The 20,060-nt window shown below is 41.0% G+C and overlaps 1 protein-coding gene across 2 annotated transcripts in view; it reads left to right on the top strand.

The window, feature by feature from the left end:
- Positions 1-20,060, top strand: part of sema5ba (sema domain, seven thrombospondin repeats (type 1 and type 1-like), transmembrane domain (TM) and short cytoplasmic domain, (semaphorin) 5Ba) — a 155,699-nt gene that overhangs the window by 52,380 nt on the left and 83,259 nt on the right. For both annotated transcript variants that reach the window (XM_044015138.1, XM_044015129.1), the window contains one exon: positions 7,989-8,219. In XM_044015138.1, coding sequence (XP_043871073.1) covers positions 8,036-8,219 — 184 coding nt within the window. In that variant the 5' untranslated portion in view covers positions 7,989-8,035. The remainder of the gene's footprint in view (positions 1-7,988; positions 8,220-20,060) is intronic.

Below are 20,060 nucleotides of genomic sequence, written 5' to 3'. Positions count from 1 at the left end.
CGAGATTTTGCCTCAGTAGGACTGACAAAATCAGTGCTTGTGCCAGAAAAGGTTCTAAAATGCAAACAAATACAAGCACACACACACACACACACACAGAGTGGTCAACCCATCCTCATTCCTAAAGATCTTTTCTCTGCTTGTGCCCGGCTTCTCAAGCGTGAGTGAAGTGACTCAATAACAAGGGATGCGTTCCGAGACCCGGCCATGGCCTATTCTTTCTGAGAAGAGAAAGCGAAAAAGGCTCCTATCTCGTCCTTTGACCATCTTCACCACACATTCCTCCGTCCTTCCCCCAAGTGTGTTGTCTGCATGTTCAGCCCCATTCCCTTAAGGCCTTTGTTGCCCCTGCCCACCCCACATCACAATGCAGGCATTAAAGAGATTGGTGAGGTTGAGCTATTGAGTTGAATTAGACATGGTCAATGTAGCCTTTGCTGTACCGAAACCCCCCCCGAGGACCATAGTGATAGAAGAAGAATAGAATGGAAATATGGTGGCAATATGCAACCATAGTGTGGTTGTCGGCGTTCATCATGATGTTGTAAAGTTGGTTTGATTTGTTAGTTTGATTAAATTGAGACACATGTAAACACACGGGTACTGTACATGTTTTTATCTCTTTCCACACTTTTTCTTGGGAAACAAGCTGTGCTGCATTTGATTCAGTGATAAAGCAACTTCATTTACATTAAGAATAGAAGTCATTGATCTTGTATTTAGTTCCTTCAGGAAACAGGTGTTATATCCTTCTGCTGCCATTTATTTCAATGTATGTGAGAGTATTCCTGTGAGCCTTTGGATGTGGAGATATTGGTATTCCTCTGCCATAGAAAGCTAATGATGTGTGTTTGGAGGATCACAGCATGGCTCTGTAGGAACAGCACATCTCTCATTCACTTAAAGCTCTAGAGGGGCTTAACTTAAAATCCTGTTTAACAGTCATGTCTAATCACTGCTAATGAATCAATGAAAAAATGGGAAACTCTGGGAACACCTATGCTGAAATTACCAATTACATTTCTTATCTGCTACCTGTGCTGGCAGCGTGGGAATAGGTATGAAGAAGTGTGTTAGAAAATGAAGGGGTGAATGGCAAAACTGTAGCGTAAAGCAGCTTTGAGTGGTCATCAAGACTAGAAAAATGCTATATAAATACAGACCATTTGTACACACACACACACTTCTGTTCTTTTAAAATGACATACAGTTGTTCTCTTATGTTGGCAACTTCTTCCCTGTAGGTCGGAAGCAATTTAATCAGTGTCATAATGGATTTGGTTGCGATTGTGTTGAGGGAGTTAGCACTGGCTTGTAATTACAGGTGCTCCCCTTGTAGACTGGGTTGAAATGAGGTGGCAAACAGCCACCAAAAAGTGCCTTGCACACTGGAAACTTCTGGAGCACAACTGACTCCAGAGTGGTGGAGGAAAGAAATTACAGGACAGACTGCAAAGCAGCAAGGAGGGTAAAGCAGAGAAGATTGTTCAATGAATGAAAATGAAATGGGGAGAAGTATTTTTTCAGGCCTGGTACAAGCAGGATAGACACACTTGACATCTGACTGTTGCAGCGAAGAGGAGTTCTTATGGTCCTGGATTCCTTTCCTTAGTTGAAGATTAACGTAACATTTGGAGCCAAATTTTACGTTATATGACAGTTCTATGGTCGTTTGACTCACTGAAGTTATATACACTACACACTTATATAACTATTACCTAATTTCAACACATTTTTTGAGCACATTTGTGTACTTCGAGCTTTTCTTTGTCCTCAGCAGTCCACTTCCTCACACTGTGTTGTATCCAGCTCCCACAGGGATACTGTGCTGAAATACATTCAACCTGGTTCCCGCTGCTTGACTACCAACTTGCTGCACTGTTGCCATAGATACATGCTGGCACTGGCAGGGACTTATGAGCGTCTGTGCTAAGGAAAGGTTAAGATTTACTGACTGCCATCTGGATAAAGAGTGGAATTTCTCTTTTAAAGAGTGGAGCTTACCTTGTTTATCCAGGTTGAGCTTTCCAAAATTATCTTGGCACCAAGGAACGGTGGTGTTGTTGTTGTTTTGTAGAAAAAATAAGATTGGTTGTTTACAAAGCCACTCCCCACAGACTGTAACAAATTATATTATTTTAAGAGGTAAACCAAGAGATACATGCTTGATAACACATTTAAGAAGGTGGAACTAGCATACATTTGATGTCATGCTGGTTGAGTCCAAGCTGAGTGACCATTTATAGCTTTTCCTGCAGGGTTCTCCTCTCAAACAGTTGTTTGTAGTTTACTTTCTCCATCTTCATTCTATTCTCCACCACTCTTTCGCGCTCTCCTCCTCCCCTTCTCTCAGCATGGCTCCTCTAACTCTCCTTTGCACTTCCGTGTCACAAGACTGAGAAGCAAATTGGGCATCCACACACTTGAGCTATGTCCTTGGCCAAAGATTAAATCTATATTTCTACAGCACAGTATACATTATACTGACTATGTGTGTACAATGTAAAATGTGCATGTTCAGCAAGGTTTTTGAAATCCATGGACTTCTGTAATCCTCTTGCCTTTGCAGCAAGAAGATGCGGGTTTGCGACACGGTCAGAACAAGCGGCTTTCTCTTTGCATGTTCTCCCCGTGCGTGCATGCGTTTTCTCCGGGTTCTCCGGTTTCCTCCCACAGTCCAAAGACATGCAGATTTGGGGATTAGGTAAATTGTACTCTCTAAATTGCCCGTGAGTGTGAGAGTGAGTGGCTGTTTGTCTCTATATGTGGCCCTGCGATGGACTGTCCAGGGTGTACCCCGCCTACCGCCCTATGTCAGCTGACATTGGCACAGCACCCTCATGTGGAGGATACAGTGGTAGAAGATGGATGGATGGAATTCTGTGATTCTTCTTCATGTGGGACCAGAATGGTACAGGTGGGGCAGCGTCTTAGTGCCCCCCTATTGATTAGTGGCTACTGTAGTGCACCTATAATTGACCGATTCATCTCACAGTTTGCCAGTCAGTTAGACTGAACTGTGAGACTCAGGGAGGACCTTTTCAGCATAATCGCTAACCTTGTAGCCAGTAGTCCTCATGGAGACCAAAACCTGGTCGCAATGAGGCAGAACCTCTTTTCTGATGAGCTGCTTGAGTTTGAATCTTGCATCGATTAATCTTCTTGGTTCCTTGTTGACAAACAAGCAGGATTGGGAATTGTAAGTTGACTCGATCAGGCCTCTTCGGAGTGGCCTTCAGGAGCCATGCATGGTTAAAACTCACACTCATATACACACACACGCATGGTCCCGGTCGCTCTTTTTCAAAAGTGGATGTTGGCACACAGCATGAGTCAGTTCTGCCCACTCGCTGTGACCCCAGTATGGAATGTGACCAGCTGTCTATGGCTGGATTTGCCCAAGTGGTGTGCCTGTGTACGTGTGAGTGTTTGTGTGTGTGCAGTTCAGTTTGCTTGCGCACATCACATAACTTTCTGCAGATTTGTTTTAACATCCTCAGACTAACCTCTCCTTGCTGCTGACAGTACGGTTCTCTTTGTGTGTGTGTCAATGCCAGCATAACTCACCCACCAAAGTTGGAAGTTGCCGCAGAGTCCTGGTCATTCGTCACGATCTCTAGCCCTTCCTGCTCTCAGTCCAGCTTTTAGACTAATGAGAGGATTTGTAGAGTCAGCCTTTGACTTTCAGGACTCAGTGATTTAATGTGAATTAAGCTCCCGCCAACGCAGCTCATGCAGATAATAGAAATTAAGTATTTGGTTGTTTCTACGCAAAAGTCACGCACTGTAAGCACTGTGTTCTTCGCTTCATTTCATATTATCTTGTCATCCTTCACTGTCTCTCCTCGTGTTTCATGTCACTTTCTCCTGTCAGTTATCTAATAATAGTAAGTTTCAGAGAAACAGCTTAAAATGTAATCTGCTCAAAGTATATTTTTCAGCAGAGGCCGGTTTTGCCGTAATGGTTATGAAATAAACAGGACGTGATTGGAATAAATGGTCTACTTTGATTTGCCTCAACATTATCAACAGAACAAGCCCTGCTCTACTGAGGTTAAAGCAGATATCAGTGGTGTAGACTTTGTACCTTTTTCTTCTTTCAGCTTCTCCCTTTAGTGGTTCATCTGCCTCCATTATCTCTTGTGTCCACTTCTGTTATACCAACACTCCTCTTGTCCTCCTCCACAACATACATGATTCTTCTCTGTGATCTTCCTCTTTTCCTCCTGCCCAGCAGTGACATCTTCAACATTATTTGTCCAATATAATCACCGTCCCTCCTCCACATGACCGAACCATCTCAATCCCGACTCTTTTTACAGTGTTAATAATGAAAAATAAAGCAAAAAAAGACAGTTTTACCATTTGATAGCAGTATTTTGAAAGCAAGTTTATAGGACTCTAAAATATGTTATGCTAAAATGCTACTAACAACCAGTTGATGCTGCTGTCTGCCTTAAAAGGACAGTTTTACAGTTGTACGTGTCTTCAGCCCACCAAATTGCAATGTCGTGAGTGCTGTACCAGTTCAATGTGTGCTTGTTTTTATACCAAATACATTTTGCATGTCTTATCCAAACAATGTTGGTGCCCCGCACACACTGGTGGTCTTAGTAAGTCACCTGCCAAGTTTGAAGCCTGTCAAGCGAACCGCTGGACATTTATGCAATTAACAGGCAGCCAGATAGACATTTCTTGCAATTACAGATAATTATGTGTAAGAAAACTGGAACAGACTAAGCATTAAGCGTTACGTCACATGACATAGACTGTAATAAAGTGCAGAGACTATTGCATATTAAAATATACAGAGTGTAGTACAATGTGACTCTCTATGAGGATGTGCGCTTATCAGTTTTTACAGTGTCAATAACTGGACTCACTCAGCTTCAGTTCTGTCCAGCAAATGGGAATCAGACTGTGATCATGTCCACCTCTGTTTTATTAGCGTTTGACCTCTGTGACTTTGATAATCTGAACATAAAAAAAAAAATCTAGTTTCACTTTTGATTGTTATGTGATCTGGTTTGGTTACAGGCAGGGTTTGAATTATAATCTTATCTTTGCGGGGGTCCCTAATAACTAAGACTGAGATAAATACATAACAAAATATAGCCAGACTTCACTGTGAATTTTTCATTGTAACAAAGAGCAGCACACATTATATCAGCAGTCAAGTGCAGTCATTGTCACTGTCACTCACCGGCGATATTGTAGTGTAGTTGTAAAACGTGTTTCTGTCTGTTTTTTGTTTATGTAAATTATACCCATTACATTGAAAACTGCGTTGTTTGTGATTAATGCAGGCTGCTGAGAAAGGGGAAGGCAAAAGGATTTGCATGTGTGCTTTAGGTATGGCCCTAAAAGCTCATTACTTAAACATCACCTGCGCTCTCATCTCCTCTGTAACTGGCAGCGATATTTCTGCTCGGCTGTGATGCATTCACTGATGCTCGTAAAATTGCGCACACGTATACATTGCCCCGTCTTTAATATTGGTCGGGACAATCTGGCTTTCTGGTGGGGACATGTCCATACACAAACCCACACTCCACAGAGTCCGACCCCTTTTCATGGGAGCTCAGCTCCCATTGGCTCCCACGTAATTCGTACACAGGTTACAGGTATCAGCTAACTGCCATTTGCTGCTTATTTTCATTTGGGTTCTACCTCTAAGATGTAGTTTACTTGGATGTTGGGCAGGATTACTTAGTAACTAGTATGGAACTATTACCACAAACAATAATTTCCCAGAGGGAACCTCCCAAAGGGATCAATAAAGTCGTCTGTCTGTCTGTCTGTCTCAACCCTTCTCAAACAACCTTATGAAGCGACTTGGGAACAGCTATGCAGGGAGGTAGAAACTTAAGGCACATGCTAATGCACAGATGCAGGAAATTTACCAAGAGCACGAAGGGTAAAGATTTGTGAGCTTGTGATTGCATACAGTAATTAAGTTAGTTAGAAATTTGGTCAGAAAATGAGGTCAGTTGAAGCCTTTATAGCCATAATCACAAGGTACTAATAAAGAGTAGGGCGGAGATATTGTCACGTTGGCATGATCCCATTTGATGACACTCTCCAGCATGTATATTTGTTTTCTAAATGACTTTGAAATCTTAGAATCATGTCTGCAGTGTCTGCAGTGGCATGTTGAACCTGAAGAGGCCTTTTGAGCTTTAAACCTTTTGTTCTATGAGTAGGACAGATCAGACAGTCTGTACTACGACTGAATATACAATAAAAATATAATACATTTTATTAATATAGAGGTAGCCTTGATGTTACCTTTAAAACCTATTGCCTAATGTGCCTTGAAATTGGAGTATATTTGTTGAGGTAAGAATGATACATTCTTTATACTGTGTATTAGTGAACACCAAATACTCCAATCTAAGGACATAGCTGGAAGTGTATGTATAAGCAGGAGAGGACATAACACCTAAGTGAGAGATGTATCAATAAAATATTTTGGTTTTATTTCATCTTCTGATATTTTTCCCCAAATACAAATACACAGTTTACTAAGTCAGAGCACATACTGTATGTTTTTGGCAGAAGCTGAGATTCTGTGGACTCCACTGTATGTACAAACAAAGGGATGATGTGCATTTTCCTAATTAGTTACTACCTGTAGTGAACGGGATAATTGATTGCAGGGCAATATGGTTCATTTGCAACTAAACCAAGCTAATAATTTGGTATTGATCAAAGCATTAGCAAGTGAAACACTACAGAGGGATGTGAGAGTTATATAGATGCCACAGTTATGAAGAAGGTTGATGTTCTCAGTTTTTAATCTCCTTTAGCTGTCACTCCGCGGTGAAGCTCCATGTTCCGTAGCCATTAATCAGGTGTACACATACTGAATTTAAAATATGAAACGCTTTTATTGACCCAAATTGAAGACAAGACAAATACGAAAGGACTGCAGCCATTTGAATATAATACATGCTGTATCAGACAAATAATATTATGAGATACAGCAATAAGATACCTCCCTGATGGGTACCCTATGTAAAACAGAAATACAATCACAAAGCAATCATTTGCAGTTACCTTTTGACCCTTATTGAATTTGGTGGCTCAGGCTTTGCATGGCAGTCTTAACTTGCTTTTGTAGATGCAGCGATGCACTGTTTACTTAATGATATTACACCTCGCTAAGCTAACATCATAAGGAGTGCAGGGCGCGAGATGATGAACTGCTGGTTTCAGCTTTGCATTGTGGACTCATATGTTATGACTGAAGGAGATTACATTTACTCTGGAAAGTATCAGAGTGTAGGAACGTTTGTGTGTCTCTTTCTGTCTGTTGGTTGGATTTACTTGCATGATGCATGGTTTTGGAGGCCAGACAATGACTGGATATCATTCTTGTGTTAATTTGAAGCACATGTGCACTAAAAAAAAATTGTTTTAGGGGTACAGGCATAAATAGTTGTGCAAACTCGTTTACAGCACTTCTCTGAGAGACACAAATCTGAAAAGTTAACTAACTTCTGCTTCACTGACTTAAGGAATCTTCTGCCCCATTGAACAGTCCACTATTGTTTTCTCTTTTCCAGTTTTAATCAGCCATTAAATTAACCTTTCCAGGTTTAATTGTACATCTTAAATAATTATCTCCATGTTAGAGGTTAGTTATTTCTTTTAGACTATTCATTTTTAAAGCTTGAGTTTTGTCTTTCCTAAGCTCTTTTTCTCCCTGTATTATTTTACTCTGCTTTATAGCTTGTCTTTCCAGCCACCCACTAGTTACCTAACATACTTGCTTTCATCCCACATTTGTCCAAAAATTTATAGCGTGATTTTTCATTCGCTGTATATATGTATGTGCTGGATTTGGAGATGGGAGCCCTCAGGAATTGTTTTGTTTTTTTTGAGAGGAAATGATTTGGGAGTGACTAAGAGAGAGCTTATTTTATTTGAAGCAAAGTGTAAAAATGTTGAATTCAGGTGCTGAAGTTGTCTCTTCTCTTCTGCAGCTGTATCCCAGAGGCCCACCTTGGCAGTTAGAGGAGAGGTCATCACCATGACAGCGTCCTCGCAGGACTCCAAACCCTCGTCTATGGCTGGCCTCTTCTTGCTCCTCCTCCTCCTCCTACCGACTGTTTTCACACAGACCTCAGTTCTGACAACCCAGGCCCCCTTGATGTTTGACCCACTAACCCAGTCAGAGTGTACAAAGAAAGAACATCCAAAGGTTTCCATCCAAGGTCAGACATCCTTCATAACCTCTTGCTGAAAACCTAATCTACATGGAAACCTATGTAATGATCATCCTGTAGCAGTGCTACCTGTGCAATACTTTCTTGCAGTGAGAAATCTGGCTCAGGACACAGACATACTTGCATGCAGGCAAGCATACACAGCTGTTGACACCGCAGACGTGCAGTCACTCTAATTATGCTACTTTTTCTACAGCATGGAGTCCACTCAGAGGATATGCTCAGTTGGTGGTAGTGTACTACCTCAATTTACTCGCCCCACCCCTTGACAATATTGTAATGTGATAGGAAAAATCAACCAGAGCTATTTTTAAAGGAGGTTTATTAAGCTTTTCAATTCACGTGGCGATGCAGTGGCTGGCATTGTGCCTTAAAAGCAAGAATGTGTGCAGTTCAGATCCCGGTTTGACCACAGGCCTTTCTGTATGGGGCTTGCATTGTCTGCGTGGTTTCTCTCCAGTTTCTTCGGCTTTCTCCCGCAGTCCAAAAGCTTGCAAATTGGGGATTAGGTTTAATGGACTCTAAATTGGCCATAGGTGTGAATGTGGGAGTGAATAGTTGTGTCTCTATAGTTGTTGGCCCTACGATAAACTGGCGACCTGTCTAGGGTGTAGCCTGCCTTTCGCCCTATGTCAGCTAGGATTGGCTCCAACCCCCCACGGCCTTATGTTTCCCATTCCCTCTGTAATGTAGGCATCTTTGTATGGATATGGTCTGTAAAGTTGAATACCTTGTCATTAGTCAGGCTGACACATCTGCACTATTCTGATTTCACATTTACATAATACATGCCTAACAGAGACCGACAGGGAAGGCTGGAAGACATTTTCTACAAAAGTCAGTTATGACCACTCATAACAGAGTGGGCCATCTGGCTCACACAGTTATGACTGCAAAATAAATCTCTCTACAATGACAAACAAATGGGCACAAATAACGTGCCCATAGGTAAGTGATTTTATTGAGACGGAGACAGGGACCTCAACGAAACAGGTGTAAGAATCATAGATTGTATGTAAGAAGTGGTCTTCAGAAGCACATATTGGACAGTAGAAGCTGTCAGTCACACATTGGCCACTTAGATTTGCTGTGCGTTTTGGTCCATTTTCCTTTAAATTGGAACATACTTTCCAAAATAAAAACATGTCCTATTGAAGAAGACTTGATCATAGCAATTGAGACCATTAACTTCTCGGGAAAATGTTCACTATTGTTATAAATCAAGTGAGAAGTAGGCTTATTATTTTTTCGATTTAATGCAAAAGAGTACTCTTTGCAACCAGCGGTATTGCCCCTATTGGTGATTTAATACATTCCTTCCACCTTCCTTCCTGGTTAAACTGCAACTGATAGACTATGTCCAATTGTTATTATGTGTTCTGACAGGTTTTACAGAAAAGGACAGTTTGAGGATCCATACAACATGTAAACCCTTTAAAGTAGTAACCCAATCTGGGGGTATTTATCTTATCATGAGTATTGTATATCTTCTTTGATGGTAAATCATCATGTGCTTTCCATTTAGGGAAACATACAGTATCTTCACAGTGTCCAAGTTAACTTTTTTCTTCCAAATATACACTATCCCTGTGCCAAATAAAGCGAGAGGAGACAGGATAGGGGCAGAGGGAAAAGATAGAAATGATTGTTTGGAATTGTGGCGCTGACTATCTTGCCCATTCATCTGTACAGTGGACCAAGAAATTAGGTATTTCTCATGGCATGAAATGAAACAGGACAGTTTGGGGCACAGCATCAGATAGACTTGACAGAATGAAAGGTAAACATACACAAAATTGCTGTGTTTACTTTTGAATTGGGCTGTTTGTGTTCACCCCAAAGAGCAGTGACTTGGACAGGAACATGTAAGCCAGAGGTTTTTGTTGACTAGAATTATACTAGACATCCTTCAAACCATAGTTTAGACATTTGGCAAGTGTTTCTTGTTTTCCTTTTTGTTTTCCTTTTTACAGCATCGTTACAGCATTGGGTCTGGTTCAGTGCTTTAGGTCAGCACGCCCTTGTTGCTGGGACTGAAGCTGGACATTAAGTGCTCTGTGCGCCCATGTTTTTTCTTTATTCTTCTTCTTCTTCTTCTTCTTCTCCTTATTATTATTATTATTATTGTCAATATTGTTGTTCTGCTTCTGTCTGGTCTTTGTGTACAGAAACAATGTGACAGTATTTGTATTCTGCATCCTTTATCTGAAAATGAGCTCTGTCAGACCTGACACTGGCAGTGCCAGCATTTATCAATTTTTTTTTTTTTAAACTGTAGAATTTATTTCTGAAACTTTTTATTTCTGAAGACATTTTTCTGTTTGCAGCTGTCTCACTTTATTAGCAAAATGTTCCTGTTGCCAACGTCTGTTGTCAAAACAAATCACTTCCTGTGTGCAGTGAGGGAATGCCACAGGGCGACACATGATCTAAACACTACCATACTCAGGAAAGCAGACATGTCATGTGACGCTGAACAGTTCGAATGTCATGAACATCTGTTTATATTCAGAGGTTACACACGACAGATGTAAGATTGATAAGTGCAGGTCCTTTCGACTGGAGTTTTAATCCCCAAAACCAATGAAATGACTTTTTTCATTCTCCACAAAGCCGGACTGAGGTCACCTACATGCTGCATCTTTTCCTCTGTCCTCCTCTACCCACCAGGACTCCAGATGTACAGATTAGGCTGGGCTCCATTGAGGCTTCAATTCAAAGGCACTTGAGAATGGCTCTCATGGCAGAGAGCTGCAGGGCCACTAGCCTGTCAAAGCAGGCAGAGGTGGACATTATGTGGAGGCAGCCATATAGAAAAGGCCTGCACAATGAAAGTGTCAGCAGGAACCTGAGATTAGCCTCTGTGATTGATGAGCGTTTTATAGGAGCTTGTTGAAGCGCTACCTCAGTCACCTGGAAGAGACCAAAGTTTTACTTTGGGCATGCAGTAGCTTGGACACATCTGTATGTTCTTTTTAGATATATACAACTACTAAAGAACAAGTAATTGTGTTTGTTAGCTCAACTAAGAAAGATTTTGTATGGCACTTACATGTGATGCATTCAGATTAGATCCTTGTAGTATGTGTACACTGTGAGCAGGGTGCAGGGATCAGCCATCCTCTAGTCCCAGAGCTGGTTGGTTCACTGAAGCATGCTACCTGCATGAAAGCCCAGCTCCTTTTCTCCTTAAGCTTTACAGTCCCTGTAAAGTGATAAAAATATCACTTCTGACTTTGTCACCCCTCAGGAAACATGTTAGTAACCACCTTACCACATTCGACTGAAACTCAAATTTACGTAACGTTTATTCATGTCCTTTTCTATGAATCCCTAATGTTTCACAACAAACAGCAAGGGACCTTCCTGCTCTCTAGTCAGCTTGTTAAAGTACCAGTAAAGTGATAAAAATATCACTTATGACTTTGTCACCCCACAAGAAAATGTGTTAATAACCACCTTACCAAATTTGACTGATTAAAAAAAGTTCAAAAATTCAGCTCCATTCTCTGCTCTGAGAGTGTGTAGGCGTGGTCACCCTCACACATACTATTCTGGTCTTCCCGTTCAAGTAGGGACCAGAGTCTGTGAACATTGCGGTTCATCGGCGTCTATACAGAATAGTAACCCGCTGATAACACGTAGAGAAGCCACATTTTCACCATTTTGATGGCAGTTTAACGACACACATGCACATAAACAGATCTAGTTTAGCAGCAGTCCTCCACCCTGTCTCTCTCCCTCGTCCTCTTTATCAGCAGCACCAGCAGCCTCACAGCAGGAGTCTACTCCTCTTTCTGTTCTTCTTCTCTACTTCAGTTCCTCATCTGTAGGAATTTTAGATAAAGTGTCAGAGCTTTTCTTTGTGTTTTTGCATCCAGGTAAGACACATATGCGGGACAAAGACATCTCAGCTAGCTAGCAAAACAAAGGATGTATTGTCAGAGAAGGTGTAGTAACTCCTCACAAGTGAACGGGGGACCACAGTTAAAGGTGCAAAAGGTGTAAAACTTTTTATATCATCACCGTGTTTGAGGAGGAGTTGAGTTAGCTATGGCTCCTGCATCATCAAGCCTAAAACATTTTTAAAAGAAAACTATTTTTAGTTTTAAATGTTTTAGTTTTAACTCTTTAGTTTTAATTTTTTTTAACATGTTCTCTGTCACTATTTTCTAACACAATGTGTGGAGATAAGAAAAGCTGAATTTGATTCACAGGATCTTTAAGCAAAGCTGCCCCGTATTTGTCAAATGTTGGTACAAATTTATTGACAATGTGTTTAACTAAGGTCGAGTCTGTAAACCATCATGAACTGACGGTTTGGTCACCAAAAAAAACAAACAATATTGATTTCTTTTGGGGGGGAAGTGGAAATACATTTCATAACTTTTCATGTGTCAGTCAAGGATAGTAATTGGAAAGATTTTGGTAATCATTATGACATTATTGATTCTATTGTCCTGCTTCTGTATGCAGTGTAGATTCACCTCATTGACAGAGAGTAGATGGCTTGGCAGCTGAGCACAGTTAAGCTTCCAACCCTCCCATGGTTACAGCAGCACATGCAACTCAGAGAGGTACATGACAAAATAATCAGTTGAAAATAAGTGATTGAAACCTGCCCATGTAATCTGTGTGGATGGGCCACCCAAGTTGAGATGACATCTTGAAAATGTTGTGGACTTGCTGCTTGGTTGGGAAGCAGTGGCTCTCATACAAAGTCCAACACACAACATTCCTGGAAGTTAAATCCATGTCATGTAATGTTGAGGTCTGTGCCTATCAGTGGTGTTTCCATCCTTACCTGCTCACATACTAGCATTTTACAGACTGTAAAAGTAGAATTGTTGACAGTTTTCTTTGTCAAATGTCAAAGTCATGTCATTCCCTCTCTGTGCTATGACTCCTTCTTGTGACGAGTTTTCAGCGGCATAGAGGCAAAAGTTTGGTTTTGAAATAAGATAAGATTCACACCGGCTGCATTACTGCTGGGTCTCACAATATGCTTATGACGGGTTCTGATTTAGCTCTGACAGGAAGGTTTAAAATGTCATATGATTCTTTCACTCACATAGACAGATAGAGAATCACCCGGATCCGTTTTCTGCACAAGCTGCTGCTAAGATAACCACATGTGTCACACATGGAAAATAGGCAAAACTCAAAAATAGACATGAAAAAAAAAAACATGCTGAAACTCAGCAGTGATGCTCACACCACACAGGCTTTAGCCCCACTATGGGAATATTTGTAGTATTCCAGCAGCACAGAGAGGTAATAATAGTAAGCATGTGTCATAAAAAACAGGAAGTATAAAAAAATATAGAACAAAATATATATGAGCAATAATAGAATATGTACAACATGGAAATATTATGTACAGAGTGACCAGTGAAAGGTATTGCACATATAAAACACTTGAACTGATTTTGCACATTTAAAGAGATGGAGTGGTTTACTGTGAGCGGTGCTTGTTGTACAGTCTGACAGCAGCAGGGAGATATGACCTATAATACTGCTCCTTCAGACATTTAAGGTGGAGCAGCATGATGTGATGAAAATGAACAGATGAAAACAATATTCAGACATTAACCTCAGGTGCTTATGATTCCCATCTCTGAAGTAATGTTTGTTTACATTATTATTTCTGTTACGGAGGAACATCGTTTGATTGATTCACTGATTATGAAATGACGATTTTGGCCCACAGAGATAGCAAAAACGCTGCCTTGTGATGGGACGAGACGTAAACACAGTAGGTGGCAGCAGCGATGGGCATCGTCAGAAGAACATGCAGAGACAACCTTGGCCAACATTTACCATGCTGAGAATCAAACCGCCTCATCAACCTCCGTAGCAATGTACGTCCCTGATCTGCTTAAACACGTCTGTGCACGCTTGTATCTCTGCTGCACCAGAAGTTGTGCTGTGTGTTGTGTGTCAAAGACACAGCAATGGAATCACGTAACCTCTACCCACAGGCACACAGTGTTCAAACCGCCAGCTTATGATTCAGATGGATGATATTGGCTCACAGCATGAGACCACAGGGCTGATAAGAGTGTGGCATGAGGGCAGTAACTGGAAAACTTGGGATGTAGATATGGAGCCTTGTTTTGGAAGTTATGAAGTAAGATGTGTATATATTCAGATAATCAGCTTTGGAATAAAGGGTCAACCTGGATTCTGAGTGAAACTTTGCACATTTAGAGGACACCCAGTGCAGCAAAATCCATCAAAGCAAAGAAGAAGTAGAGTTGTATGATGGCTCCACAGTATCAGTCGACTGTTCCACTCAAATCATTTCAATGTTCCTTGCTCTGAAGAGGAACATTACCTTCCTCTGCAAACCTTGTCTTTCCCATTTACTTTTATGCCCTCTCGTATCTCCAGACTGTCTATAGTCGTATGTCTACCCATCTAATCTCTCGCCCTCTCTCACATCTGTTCTCCTTCTCTTCCTTCTCCTCCTCATATTCTCCTTCTCACTTTCCTACTTCATTTCCTCCTCATCTCTGTCTCTCATTGAGCTTTTTTTTTTGCTTTATAAAAGGAAGAAAAACCTATGGTGCCCTTTGTACAAACTGTAATGGTGCTGTCATTTAGCCACTGTGTCGCTGTCAGAAAGGCCCCTGAGCATCAAACAAGCCATGCCCCATGTAAGACATGACTCTGCCATGAATGAATTTTTAGTATTCTGTTTTTCATTATAGATTCTGCTCTTACTCTGTTTCCCACCTCACTCATGATTACAGCGGTGGGCCTAATTGGAACTGTGCTATCAGAGCTTTGGTGAGTTTGCAGCCATCAATCAGGCAGCTGAATGGAGCTGAGTTTAGCATGCATCTGGGGCCAGTCTATCACCCACTGATGGCATGTCAGGATAACTGGCCCAAGAGACAGCAAAGAGGATCAAGGGGATAGAAAACATTTAAAGGCTTTATTGCCTCTTTCACTGAAAAGTGGAAAGGTAGCAGAAATATTGGCCTCTTTGATTTTTGTGTTGGAGCTCTCTCCTGTCACCCTGAGTAGTAAAGACCTTTGCTGATGTGCACCTCAACGTGTTAGTAATTTCACATCTTTTTAAAAATGATTTTGTTTATTTTGTCCAGAAAGGTTAAGGATGCTTTATTTGTCCTATGTTAGCTGGATTGGCACCAGACCCTCATGTGGAGGATAAAGTGTCACTAAGGATGCAAACTCACTACATCATAACTACATTGTCCTTAAAACACAGCTCAATCTTTCGTTTTTTTGTTAAATTAAATATAAACAATACACATGAAATAAAGTATGTTTTTTCTTGCATCTGATACTGTGACTCACCATGATCAAGCAACTCTTTCTAACTCAAAATCTTTTAACCCCTAAAATAGAAGAACGCCATAAACTTTCCTTTTCATAAATTTGAAAACGTAATAAAAAATACTTATATTATCACCATGAAAGAGTCAAAAGGCAATGGTCAGTCAATAAAAATGTGTTCATTTCCCTCATGTTTTGGGCCAAAGATGAAAACATCTATGAATTTAAATGCAGAAATATCTCACAGTTAAGTCTGACTGAACTCATTTTCACAAAGTGTCCTACAGTGTGATTATCTTTGGGAAAAAGGTTTACACACACGCAGCATGAGATCTCATCAAAGATAAAAAGGTGTCACAATCTAACACACTGTTCATGAAAGAAGAATTTTCTTTTTCCTTTTTACTCAGAAACATTAAGAGAAAGATTTGAATGTTTGATAACACAATAGCTTCAAAGGAAATTAGGAGAGCTTTTTTGATTTATATTCAGCAAAGGCATTTTGGCAACTTCTTGAGTGAAGCTTTATCCACGTTGTTGTTCAGAGAATCAAAGGAAAGGTTCCCTCACAGTGGTCGTTGTAAGTCACGGGTGGAAAATCTACTGTTTGTTTGAATAACATGACATAATTACATGATCAGACAGGTGAAGCCAGCCACTTACCATCACGGGATGTTTCTGCTGATGCCACTTTGACGATAATGCTCTCATTTCACTTAGTTTTACAAGGCGACGCTGACACGTTGTCAGCAGTTTTGGATGGTGTTACACCATTTGTTTTGTGAGAGAGAGGCAGACATCTTTACCGGTCTCTGACTGAGAGGCTATTAGCCTCCTGGCCCCAGCGCCATTCCTCCCGTGGCTGCTCATTCCCCAAAACATCCTGGCCCTTGAATCAAAACTGTCTGAAGCCCGTGGACCCCTGTATCTGAATTAATTCAACCGGGAGGAGAGGGGTGAGAGGACACACAGGTGAAGGAATGAAAGGAGAGAGAATGCTGTGCTTCACTGAGGCACAGCATTCTCTCTCCAACAGTCACCCTCTGAAAGTCAGCGACAGTCCGTACGTTTCCACGCACAGTTAAGTCGAGCAATGGTGTTCAATTGGACTACTGTCCTTGTCGCTAATGAGCAATTGATAAATTGAATTGTGAAGTGTGTCCACCTTCACCATGTGAGGGGGACACACGCCGCCTTTCAGCTTGTTAGTATTCAGCTTTTTACAGTTTAGTTGGCGGCTATCGTAGTAGATGCGTTAAATGCCATCCATAAACTTAAAAATATGCAATTCTCTAACATGACAGAGCATGACATTGGTCTCTTCATCAGTCCAAAAAAATGATATTGGCCTGAAAATTGCAATCGTTTTTGTTCTTCTTGTTTTATCCTCTGTATACTGGTTTCCTCTAATATTTCCAGGGATAAGCCAGGGGTGGGAAAGGTTTTTTTAGTCAGACAAACACAATATTTATTTTCTTTCTAAAGTGGTGTAAATGCTTTGGGTGTATATTGAAAGTTAGAATAGACACTGAGGAAGAGCGATATGATGAAGACCAAACAAAACAGACTGAGGTACGAAAAGATGCTGAGTGAAATTTTGCTCCTTTGAAACTGGGCAGCTCTGTGGAGAAATGTGGAAATTGATGGTGCTACCTCAGCTTCTATTTGTACAAGACTGTGCTCACAGTAAATAGATATTGTTTGTAAATGTTTTATAGCGCAGAATGGGCTCATTCCTGTTGTTATGTTCACATTTCTTTCTCTCTCATTGCATCCAATACATTTATTCAGAATGCACACTACAGTGTGTGTGCCAACTGACACTGAAGGTGGAGAGCAGCACATTTTCATGTGACCTGTTTTAACAATACAGGATCGACTACCTTAATATTGCTTTTTTTTATTATTTTTATTTATTACCGAGTTGTGTTCCTATTAGCAAGAGAGTGTAGCCCCTGAAGGAAGATTATAATAGACAGCTGCTTTTAGTACAGTGTGTGTCATTCATAGCTCATTAAAGACGTCAGTGCTCGAGGGGAGAAATCAAATAGATGCCTGATTATCATGCTAATGGTAAGAAATAACATGTGCACGGTGTCGTCGGGTAAACATTTTCCGAAATATACTGAAAATGAAAATCCAAAGTGCGGAAAAGAAAGTTTCCTGCATCCGTGCTTCGTTCTTCGCCAGGGATTTGTTTGGCACTTAAACAATTCCGTCTCATTAACAGCCACATTGTTCTTCCAGGACTTCTTCTAAATGGAGCTTAAAGCCATCACCCTTGCTAACACACTCAAACACATTTTAATCCCACTCACCAAATCAATGCCTTTAATGGCACCAGTTCTCTCACTTTGTCTAACTACACCCCCCGCTTTCAATTTATTTCTGTCCCAGCATGACATTTTATTCTGCAGCCTTGTTGTTTGCAGCATGTAAACAATATTCCTGTTGGGTAACTGAAAAAGACAGAGTGACCGTTCATTGTTTTATCAACATGCAGTGAAATAGCTACAGCTTTTATCCATATTGTACAAATTGTGCCCTTAAAAGACCATTTCAACACTATTTCTTTTATCTGTTATGGTCCATCTGTTTCTTCCAAGCTCTGGTTTGTTATGAAGCAAGCCTGGTGTAATAGAATTATGCCATAGTGTATTTTTCACAGACATCACAGTTTTCTGCTCAACTGAAGTCAAAAAAAAACCCCAAAACCATGAAGCTGAATCAGCCAGAGAAGGTCCTTCGTTATAGACCCAAAGACACAGACGTAGGTACACAACCATCCTTGAAGAACCTTTTTTGACATCAGCATGCAGACAAATCCATCTGTGTGTCATGAAACTTTTCATGGGCGCTCTTTTGCCATTTTCAGACATAGTCCAACTATTCCCGCGATGCAAGATTGTCGTGGGAAACAACGGAATGCAGCTGAGAAACAGAGAGAGAGTCATGAGGTGCTGATAGATAGGCTTAATCAGCATTGTGTAAGCTCATTTCACTTTAGTTTGAATGAAGCGGACATTTGTTTAAATTAAAAAGTTATGCACTGCAGCGTTACGTGATGAACGGCATAATATGTGCTTGAACTCTCTCGCTCTTCTCTTTGTTTGTCTTGTTTGTGCGTGTGTATTTTCCTGCTTTGACTGCTCTGCTTGTGACTCCGTTATCAGATCGTGGTCGTGATGCCACTTCACCTTGTCCGCATGCTGGTTGTGTTGAAAAAAAAAAAAAACACACCAAAAAAACAAACAGCTGAAGGTTCAGAAAGTGCGAGATGGAAGGAGATAGGAAGGTTATGATTTATATCTTAGTGAGACGAGTGTCTTAGCCTCTCTCCTCATTCCTCTGGCAGCCGCGGGCCAACACATTAATCCGTCTGCTCGGCATTTGCAGGGGGGAAAAACGCAATAATCGTTCATCAAGTCCAGCTTGGGGCCCACGAGTCAACCGTGAGGGAGGGGGCTTTCATATTCATCCCGGCTTTATTGTCCCTTTTTACCTCACTAACCAACTAGACAGTTCTAAGGGCAGGAAGTGAGTCGCACACATTTAAAAGCACTTGTAGACAGAGGGATAAATGTCAGTCAATGACTGTTAGAGAGGCCTCTCTACAAGAATAAACAAGGTCATGCTTCATCATGAGCTCTTTTGCATGCTACTGAATCAATTCAACCGTGCTTTTGAGGAGATATTCCTATTGAGAGAAATGTCTACGTAACGTTCAAATTTCAAGTGATTTATGCTCCAGAATAAAGTCTCTGAACTGAGCTAACTGCTCTTGTTTTCACTGTGAGCTGGAAAATGCTTCTGTGGGAATAATTCTCTTGTTATCTATTTCGCCACTGCGTTTTCTTAGTTTATGAATCACGGCAAATCCTCTGTTTTCACGGCCCTATTTTATGTGGACAATAAGTCAGCTTTTAATAGCCTGCCTTTTCTGCAAATGACATCATTTTCTTTTTCTGGATGTTTTCCAGGTTATAGTTAGTATGTAATGTAGGAGGCAGGTCTCGTTGGGTTTGATGGGTGCTGTATTTTACCACTGCAGACTGCACAGAGATTAGCTTTAGGTTTCCTTGTACTTTTTTATGGGCAGAGGTCCTATCGGTGTTTTTGCCTCTCGTTGAATAATCACTCCACGTCTCCACACTTTTCACCTCTCGTCGTATGGTAACATGAGCTGACTTTGAAAGTGAATGAGAAGAACACAGGCTGAACATTACTATACACACAGTTTAGTTTGAATGCTGTGCACCTTAAACTCTGATGATGTGATTGCATTTTAGAAGCATGTTTTCTTTACATTGTGCATACAGATGTGTTATAATGTGTGCTCTTTCTCTGTGCAAACCTCTGAGCGAGCCTGATTCTTTAAGTCATCTCCTGGTGTATTTATTGTGAGGCTAAAGATGGTTTGCAATTTGCACTGCAGCTTCCCTCCGCTCATCCAGGTTTGGCTTCTGCAGCCATTAATCACAGGGGGATGTACAGATGGCCCGTTTCACCTCCTTTCACCAGCTT

This window comes from Solea senegalensis, linkage group LG2, assembly GCF_019176455.1.
Source record: "Solea senegalensis isolate Sse05_10M linkage group LG2, IFAPA_SoseM_1, whole genome shotgun sequence".
Taxonomy (NCBI): Eukaryota; Metazoa; Chordata; class Actinopteri; order Pleuronectiformes; family Soleidae; genus Solea; species Solea senegalensis.
The sequence above is the reverse complement of the archived record's forward strand: the minus strand, read 5'-3'. Positions and strand labels throughout refer to the sequence as shown.